Below are 9845 nucleotides of genomic sequence, written 5' to 3'. Positions count from 1 at the left end.
GACTGAAGTCCATATTAATCGTTTTTATCATGATCAGCAGGATGATAAGCAAGTAAAAAAAAATAAAAAATCCAGAGCTTACTGCGGACTGCAGGAAACAGTGGCATCTTAGGGTCACCAAGTCTCCACAACAACCATTAGATGCTATCTATCTAGCCAAGCGGTTGTTTGGGTGTTGTGCCAGAAAAGCTTTTTTCTCTGGGGACTCTAAGAGGAACTGTGTACTTTACTAATACAGGAATAAGGTGGAGCTTTCTGGCAACACACATTCCAGGTGGGTTTGGTTTAAACAAAGAGTGTAACAGTATAGTGGAAAGGTGAAATCATTTTTAGGATTTTAGGGTTATGCCACAGTAACTCAATCAGATTTAAAACCGGATATTATATTCATATTGGGTTTTTTTTAAGCTATTCAGAGAGGGATTTACAGGCTGCATTAATCATTGTCATCCTGTTTTACTAAAGACTGGGTTAGCTTAAGGTCATGAATTGATGGCTGAACATTGTCCTTTAGGATTTTGTAGTAGAGAGCAGAATTTATGATTCTATCGATTACAGCTCGCCATTTACGTCTTGATAAAGTAAAGCAGCACTAGACTACAAAACTACCACTGGCATGCTATAAAACGATTCTCTCATTCTAAAATACTGTGTTCATTTTAAAAGAGGTGGAACGGGACATACAACTTCCAATATATTACAATTTGTCTAGTCAGTCCACATATTTTTCTTTGTGTTGTTTTTGGACAGTGGTGTTTTCCTCAAGAAGCTGTGCCATGAAAGCTATGTTTGCCCATTCTTACTGTTAACTCTTGACTTTAAATGTTAGTCAGTGTCTTTTGTTGACCTATAGTTAAGAATGATGCACTCTTGGAAACTTTTGTTAGGCCAACCACTCCTTGAAGGGCTAACCCCCATTCCATGTTTTTATCACTTGTGAAAAAAATATAGTGAATATTATAGTGGGGGAAAAAAAGACTTTTCAACCCTTTATAGTCATTTCTTTAGACATGTGATTTGTTGCTTTTGAAATCTTTTAGCCTTCTTCATGTTATTAGACAGGCTCTATTTATGAATTTTTTTGGACTACGAGAACAATGTAATAATGCCTGGTTGTATCTAGAAAAATTGAACCCAAAAAAATGCTGATTCAGTAGGTCAGGCAATTACATTTTTATATAAATTTAGACCTACATGTATTTGGTTTATTATTGCCTGATATTAAAATATATTCAACGATCTAAAACATTGAAGTGTTACAACAAAATAAAATAAAATAAAATTAAATTAAATTAAATAAATAAATAACTGCTGTTCAGTGAGGCCTATACCTTTTCACAGTTCATGTTGTAAAAAAGTACCATTACCATAATTTTAAGATTTCGTATACCTCTTTAAACAAAAAAGGAATGCAAGCTTTTTGAGACGGCTAAAGTCGTTTCCATAGCAACCGCAAACTGAGGAGCCAACGCTGTTATGAAACTGCAGTGAAGAAGCTTTCTGGTTACAATGGAGCCTGATGAACCTGGAACTTCGGGGGTTGCCACCAAAATAATGCCACTTGCCTTCCCCAAAGGAAAGGAAAAGTATTGTGAACTTTGTCAAAGGGAAGCGTACATACAGTGCAGCGAGTGTCAGGTCACTTTCTACTGGTAAGCTCACTTTGTTGGATGTCTTGTCTTAACATTGAACGTATTCTAATACTGCATGTATAAATAACCCGTGGTTATGGGAGCAGTTTATAAATGCTGCAGTATATTTCATTAATTTGGCAGTGGGAGGGGTACACCATGCCAACGCTAGGTGGCAGTGTACGCTATGCATTGCTACAAATAAATATCACGTGTGTTGATGTCATGTGGCTGCTATGAAGGAGAGAAACAGCTGGAAGCTACATTAGTGCAATAATATTTTCGTTCACCCTTATTTTAATGCCAGAAAACAGTCTGCTTTTACAAGTTTGTGTTTTTTTATATATCTCTGCAAACCCTCATTTCGACTTTCTGCTCAGTTGCACAGCACAAGATGGTATTGGCTAAAACCCTCAGTGGCAGAACAGTGAACGGTAGCATGTGGTGGCCCTCCCTGTGGGGATTTATGGGAAGGGATGAGCCACTAAAGCCAGTCTCATGGAGCTTACAGTCACTTACTGTGCATACTTTCCGTTAAGCCTTCATACTGAAAAAGCAAGAGAGGGAAAAAAACATTTTTAGTTAAATTCAAATGGCCATAACAAGGAATTCAAAACAGAAAAGTACTGATAGAACTGGTGCTAATGCATTGGATTACAATATAAAGATGTTTGTCAGACTATTAACATTTTCCTGTTTAATGGTCGATATTAATTTGTAAAACTATTCATTCCTCATATATATATATATATATATATATATACGTATATATATATATATATATATATATATATTCTTTACCACATTCCATCTGTAACAACCACAGTATTCACTGTATTTTATTTGGCTCTGTAAGAGAAAGTAATGCACGATTGCTAGCTGAAGGAAAATGAGATGTGGTCGTCAGAAAATCTGAAAAAGGCGGTAAAGAAAATCTGGTTACCTTCTGAAGTAACTGAATTAGTGAACAAGAATTCATCTGTGTGTAAATGCAGCTGTTCTCTGAAGGCCTCGGAGATTTGGTTGAGAACATCAGTGAACAAGCTGCATCATGAAGACAAAGGAACACAGCAGACATTTCATAGATAAAGTTGTGGAGAACTATGCAAACTGTAAGAAATGCAAACCTACCAAGACATGGCCATCCACCTAAATTACAAAGTAAGGAGAATATTGTGAATGAATTAGCCTCACAATTCATTCACATGTGGACACAGCCTTAACAAGCAGTCCCAAAGGTCAAATGTCATGGAGGCAGCTTACGTTGCAGGATGCTTTCTCGACAAGGAAGCTGATAGAATGACGATGGAGCTAAATTCAGGCCAATCCTAATTAATCCCAGACTAAAGCATTATTGGTTACTAAGGCTTCTGACCAAAGAACCCCACCAATGAACTGTTCGCCCAATCACTAATGAGTCACCGAAGCAGAAGTTTGAACTTTAAATAAGTATTTTAATATTTCTTTTTTGAAGCAAAATATTTTTAAGGGTTAAAGACATTTGTTTTTTTTATGTTTTGCTTTGGTTTTATGTAAAAGAAAAAGACAAAAGGAAAAAAAACAAGCTTTGAATTGCGTTGTGTTCAAAAGGTGATATAAATAAGCCTGCCATATTTTTTAGCAAGACAAAAACCTTATACAACTAGAGCTACTGTGAAGTGGTTTATATTAAACTGGCTAAGTCAAAGTCCTGACCTAAATCCTATTGAGAAAATGATATTCAAAGTTTGCTGTTTGCAGATACTCTGTCCAATCAGGCTAAACTTTTCCTGTGACTTCACAATAATACACTACTTTGTGTTGGTGTCTATCGTATAAAATCCAAATCAAGTTGGGGGTCATGTGATAACAAAAGTGAACATTTTCAAAGGGTCTATGTAGTTTTGCAAATCCCTTTAGTTGCATATTCCAAAGCCATAACATTGTATTTGAGCGAAATTACCCAACAGGACGTTACATTTTTCTCCCTTCCAGCTGTGCAGTCTTCAGACTTCTGTTTGTGTCGTCTTAGTGGTGATGTGGCATGGCCAGATTTCTGCCTGCTTAAAAAGACAAAATGCAATATAGAGCAAGCAGACATCCTCCGCAGTAAGAAATATGCACAGAAAGTTCAGTCAGTTTCCACAAGAGTGTGCAGACGAAGGGAACCGGAGGAACCAAATTACAGACCAGTTATTATAGCTTTCAATTTACTGTGCCCTCCATGAACTCAGATGGCATCTTAGAATGTTTCCAGAACTAAAAAGACTGCAGCTTTTAACAACATTTTATCTCCCTGGTATTTCACAATGTCTTGCACCGATCTACAATGTAACTCGCCGTGAATCAGGATTCATTAGCATAACAGGGGAGGATTTCTTGGAGGTTACAAAGTCAGTTTAACTTCTTGGAACTTAAGGTGTTGGGACAGAGAGAAGAATATCTCTTGGATAACAAATATGTATTTAAATTTTCTCAGTAATGCAGATCACCAGCAGGCTGACTGGGTGGGAATCCATGAAAGAATCTGTCAGATGCTTGTTCCCATACGTACTATGAAAGATATGTACGATCCGTCCGTCCGCAAGAAAAACCAGTTAAGAAAGGTAAACAAACTGGGGAATATATATGAAAACATATTCAAACAGAATTTATGGCTTTGTTTTGAGTATTACAGCTAAGCAACAATAATAATTTCTCTCCTTTTGTTATGGTCCTTTTGTCTGGTACTCTATCTTGAAATGACCCATCATTCCAAATTTGTAAAATCCAAACTAGACGGTGATATCTCAGAAAAAAAGAAACAGCAGTAGTAGTATAAAAGATCATTTCCTTCTGCAAGTCTTGCTTTTGCCGTCATGTTTAACGATTTGGATACTGAGTATCTTCAGAACCAGCTGAGTCTAGTTCAGTTCTTTCCTGAAAATGATACTTCAGAGAAATGGGATGACGTGTGAGATAACGTTGGTTTGTTTCTGTGAACTGTTATGCAATCAATTCTTGAGGTCTGAAGAGTTGCCATGGAGCAAAGGTAACTATGGATTTGGCTTCTTGCTCAGAGACATCTGATCAAGATTTGCACGTTGGTGGCTCAAAGCAAGCTGTCAGAGGGTAAAGGTGAAGAGGCACTTCCTGCTGCCCACTGCTGCCTGCAAACCTCCATTGACCTATACGGTCCCAATACCATCCAGCTCGTCCCTGCCTATATACTGTTGGCGGAGGCCAACATGGGTAAGAGATGAGCAACAAAAGTGATTCTTCTGCTCAAATTACACAGTTTTTTTTTTTCTTTCTGATAATTTTATATGCCCAAACGGGTTCATTTGTGTCCTTGCTTGTTGATTTTCAGGCCTGGGCAACTTAGCTGTTGTCGCAGAGCTCCTGTCCCAGGCTGAGTGGGCTGTACTGAAGAATCCAGAATTGGGCGCTTCAATCCAACAACAGCTACATAGGAGCCTGGGCCAATTCTATACAACAACTGGAAACCTGGAAACTGCCCTGTTTCACTTTGCAAATGATGTTTGGATTTTTAAAAACATTTTTTTACTGTTACAGATGAAATGATTAGTTAGCCCTTATACATAACCACTTTTAATCTGCTTCCAAGTTATTTCAGTAGACATCAGGTCCATGTGGTACATTTGTTTGTTCCTTAGCAGCCTTACGTTTCCTTGTAGAAACTTAGCTTAAGTTTATAGAATACCTCCAAATGCTGTTGCCTCTCAAAGTCTACATTGCCCCCCTGGTAGCTAAGAAAAACCATAAATAGTAGCAAAAGAATAAAAGTAATCAAAATAACAAGTATTACAATGTCACTAAACACTGTTTTCCAAGAACTAATATGGGTGCATATGTTTTTATTTACAGATTTACTTTGCCTGTGAGGAGTATGGTTTAGACAGCTCTGCCACCACAAAGGGATACTTTCTAATCGCTGATGTGTTTGCCAGACAGGGGAAGACGCTCATTGTTCACTCCCTGTACTCTGAGGTTTGCCCATGCACACATTTTGTTTTTTCTGTTCTTTTCCCTTTAAACTCTGACTATAAATTCAAAGTATAAAGCCTTCATACTCTGGCATTTCTTTTGCTGTTTCTTAATTTAAAAAAGAAAATCAACAAAACAAACACAGGGCATGGAAAAGACAAATAAATAATGTCATTTTAGTTCATTTAAGTGGTCTAGGAAGTTTTACAGTCAGGGAATTGCAAGTACACCTGGATAAATTGGAAAATTGTGGAAAAGTAAATTGGTTTCCATTGTTCAGTTCAGAAAGTGGAACTTGTATGTAAATGTATTTCAGTATGGTATCAAGTGTTTATTTCTGTTATTTTGGACCAATAGTAAATGAAAAAAACAATAAAACCAATAAAAATAATTTTTTTTATGACAAATTTTAAGTTTTAGGAATTTTATAATCAACACAAAGACTGATGACTTGTAAGTTTTCTTAAAGACAGTCATTGACACCCTCCAAAAGGAGGCTAAACCACAAAAAGTAAGCTGACTGTTCACTGAATGTCGTGCCTAACCGTTTTAAAGGAAAATTGAGTAGAAGAAAAAATAGGTGCACAAGCAGCCTTACAAAGATTGTAAACCAAAACCCATCAGAAAGTTAAGGAAAGACAATGACAACTACTGTTCTCTAGAGTGTTTCAAAAGTCACCACACACGTCATTCCTAATTTTATCCACACGAGCCACAGTAAACAAGTGCGTAGAACTGAACAGTTTTCAGTCAGAATGTAAAAAGCCTTGCTGCATGTACCAGTTCAAAATTATTTCTTGATTTTATTTACTTTGTCTTTACATGGTTCAAGTTTAATCTAGAAACCCTTTGTTTATTTTCGTAGGTGGCAGAAAGGTGGCACAAACATCTAAGCAGTCTACTAGAGACCCACCAGAAACATGCTGACTCATCTGTTGACTCATCTGTTTCCTTTTACGGTGCGTACGGTTTCCTCAACTATGTAAAATAAACATCTAGCATTTAATAACAAAACATTCCGTTAGCTTACTTAGCGACAGCACTCTGCAGCAAACACAGGAAATGTCACCGTCTGTCCATCTACGTCACACTCCAAACTCCAGCCAGGATCCCCATTAACATATAAGTGAACTAATGAATGAGACTAAGACGAACTGAAAAAAAAACAAACAAATAAGGTCAACAGTGCTATATTTAGCTGATCTATCTTGCTGTGCAATCCAAACGCTAAACCCCAGATTTACACTAGCGTGCTTAGGGCTGACTAGAGACCACTGCAGATACAACTCTGGCTGAGCAGTATCCGTACTACTTGACTCTATCACAGCTGCTGCCCTACTTATAATATAAAGCCTGTTAGCTGCGAAGCAAATTCCCAGCCTTCATGGAATGTTTATTGACAAAAGTAGGTAAGAAAAGTTGCTTAGAAAAACTACAAACAGTTAACACACACATGCCGTAACCAGAACACTAAGGGTATTCAGGACTATTATAACAGACTACTTGCTATTAAAGTATTAAGTACGTAACAAAACATCTTCCGTTCCATGACTCTGAACTAGAAAAGTCCCAGCGAGTTGAAATGGAGGAAATGCTGAGAGTCATGTTGGAGTTCGAACAAAAACAGTCCAGAAGAGACGTCAATCATATTGCACTTATTGCCCACAACCTCGCCATGTTGTGGTTCATCAACGGAGACCTTCACAAGGTAAATCACCTGATGGAGTTAGGTATGACTCTGTGACACAGTTTCTTAGATCTTCCCAGCATTGTCTCAAGGATTGGATTACCGCTAATGGGTGACGCTGTAAACACAAGTCGCACACTATTGGGAGTGGTGGTGTCGCGACAGTCTGACCCCGGATTTGGCCTGCAGACTTTGCGTACTGTCTCACCTAAAAGATTACACGTGATTTTTGAATGTCGACCTAAATAAAAAAACGTATCTATTCAAAGTATTTACAATTAAGCAGGTCTTGACCACAGAGTGAGGTTAAATGTTAGAGGAAATCTTACAGAAGAGGCAGAAATGCATGCTTTACTCAAGAAGAACTACCATTGCAAGTACTTTTTTGCCAATTGGGTAAATAATTTGTGTCAATAATGTTTTGTGATGTAAAAAGTTTCTTGGGCTGGGACTAGTATTACCAATAATCACTCTAGCCCCAACCAGCAGCCAGTTTTTAGAGAAATAAGAGACCAGGCTCTCATATTTTTTTTAATTAAAATTTTACTTTTTCTCTTTTTACCACACAAAGTTAAAATGTGGTTAACTATGGAGATTATATCTTCCTCAAAAAGGAAATATTCTGAATTTATACTATGCTTTTATACACGATTCTGCTGACTGAATACTTTTTATCCAAATTTTCATTACCCATACGTTTGCCAATTGACAACTGCAAACCTTATTGTGTTTTCTTAGGATTGCACATTAGAGACTAGAACAGAGCAGCACATAACTGTGACGTTGATCAGTCTCAAATCTGTTGTAGTCCCCTATTTATGCTGAAGACATGCATCCCAACAGCGCAACAGCACCAACTGCACCAATAGCATTGTGAGGAGGGTTTGTGTGGCCCCTGACTGCAGTTCAAGAATGTTACAAAGTTGCCCCTCAAGCAAATCAAGCCGATACCAACGGCCACGTCTTATAATTTATTAAGACGAGATTTTTGCTGATAAACTTATCTTCACACTTCTTACACACATTCGTTAATTTTTTAATACAGCAAAGAGTTTTGAAGAAAGTCCTCCTTGCTGCTGCTGGGAATAGAATGAAAGCATTTTTCAGTTCTACAACAATTTGTTCTTTTCTACGCAAATCCGACTTTGTGCTACTACAACATTGCATGTTTGGACGGCACTAAGGAGTATGAATATTTTTGCAAGCCACCATTTACGATGCCTTTATAATATCATGTGATGATATCATCTTCAACATTTTAAACAAACAAAACATACTTCCGTTGCAACATTAACTGTTTTTGAGTAAAAAAAGAAACATTTTAAGTGGCAGGCCTCCGCCCACCACCAATATGCGACAAGAACTGAACTGTGGAATGTTGGTGGGACGTCCGTACATGAACAGCTTGTTTCAAGTCCATCTACTACATTCCTGTCGGATTAAGGTCGGGACATTGACTTGGGTCTCGAAAAACAATAACTTTACTCTAATGTTTTTGAAAATGCCTCTTGTGATTATGAACGTTCTCTTGTTGCGTGACCCACTTTCTCCTGCAATTCATGTTACAGATAGTGTGGTGATCCTTGTGTATTTCATAATTCATACATAATCTTATAATCAGTCATATCAACTTGATTACAGGTATAAAAGAGCCAGGCACATCAGGTTGTCATTAGGGTATTTAAAGTGGGTTAAATGAGGCTGAATGTGCTGTCCAGTTTCAGTGACATCATTATATAAGTCAGCTTTGCTCTCCCAAGAGACTCTGACAGCTGCTGGGCTTGTGCTTGTTTCCGTGCCAGGCTCAGGATTTTGCCAGCACAGCCCTGCAGGCCAGCCTGCAGATACCAAAACATAAACTGACAGAACCCATCCAGGAGCTGCTGCAGCAGGTGGAGAGTCTGCAGACCGAGCCACAACCTGGTTTTGCTTAGCCAACACTCCTGCCCTGCCTGCTTTATTCTTCTCCAAGATCTGCTCCGTCTGTGTTTAGCCTCACCATTCGTTCACGTGTGGATACAGAAAACAGCTAACAAATAAAATTATTCATGCAGTTATCATTGGTTATTTTATGTGGTTTGTTATTATATTGTACATACACTTCTGTGAAGAAAGATGCCTTTTCTTCTTGTTTTTGCTTCTTTTTATTTTGGCGATGCTTAAATGTTTAAGGTCATTAAATAAGCATTGATATTAGAACAAAAACAATCTGAATAAACGCAAAAATCAGTTATTAAATATTTAATTTCTTATTAAGAAAATTAATAAGAAATTAATGAATTTCTTATTAATTAATAATAAGAAATTCATTATTTCTTATTATCATTTCCCAAATGTTACTTTGGGAATGATCCAAAGTAACATTTCCCTGTGTGAAACCTTTCTTACATCACGAATAAACTGTGTTTAGCCCTTTTCTGGATCAGTTTCAGTCGCCTCCCACAGGTCCAATTACTGTCTAACATGAACTACTAAGAGATTGCTTAACCAGAAACTAAAAGTGTGATACGACATCTCATTAAGCTACACATTATGCTAGAATCTAAGAAAAATTCAAGAAT

At 37.4% G+C, this 9845-nt stretch overlaps 1 protein-coding gene across 3 annotated transcripts; it reads left to right on the top strand.

Annotated features, from left to right (window-relative positions):
* The first annotated feature begins 1424 nt into the window (after positions 1–1424).
* On the top strand, positions 1425–9342 carry zmynd12 (zinc finger, MYND-type containing 12). Of its 3 annotated transcripts, none has more exons than XM_028011729.1 (8): positions 1425–1652; positions 4090–4216; positions 4670–4841; positions 4960–5129; positions 5478–5600; positions 6463–6556; positions 7160–7305; positions 9087–9342. In XM_028011729.1, the coding sequence occupies exons 1-8, from the start codon at positions 1510–1512 to the stop codon at positions 9216–9218; spliced, it is 1107 nt and encodes a 368-aa protein (XP_027867530.1). In that variant the 5' UTR covers positions 1425–1509; the 3' UTR covers positions 9219–9342. The 3 variants fall into 3 exon arrangements, with proteins under 3 accessions (XP_027867530.1, XP_027867568.1, XP_027867464.1); XM_028011663.1 differs by lacking the exon at positions 1425–1652 and adding an exon at positions 3662–4003; XM_028011767.1 differs by lacking the exons at positions 1425–1652; positions 7160–7305 and adding an exon at positions 3643–4003.
* The last annotated feature ends 503 nt before the right edge of the window (positions 9343–9845 follow it).

The sequence above is a fragment of the Xiphophorus couchianus genome, chromosome 1, assembly GCF_001444195.1.
Source record: "Xiphophorus couchianus chromosome 1, X_couchianus-1.0, whole genome shotgun sequence".
Lineage (NCBI taxonomy): Eukaryota > Metazoa > Chordata > Actinopteri > Cyprinodontiformes > Poeciliidae > Xiphophorus > Xiphophorus couchianus.
The sequence above is the reverse complement of the archived record's forward strand: the minus strand, read 5'-3'. Positions and strand labels throughout refer to the sequence as shown.

What these genes read in the sequence shown, in the direction of transcription:
- zmynd12 (XM_028011663.1), top strand. Translation starts at nt 3,858, where the DNA reads ATGTTTCCAGAACTAAAAAGACTGCAGCTTTTAACAACATTTTATCTC. An exon ending in TTCACTCCCTGTACTCTGAG is followed by an intron (nt 5,601 to 6,462) that starts GTTTGCCCATGC and finishes TTATTTTCGTAG; the next exon opens with GTGGCAGAAAGGTGGCACAA. An exon ending in TCAACGGAGACCTTCACAAG is followed by an intron (nt 7,306 to 9,086) that starts GTAAATCACCTG and finishes TTTCCGTGCCAG; the next exon opens with GCTCAGGATTTTGCCAGCAC.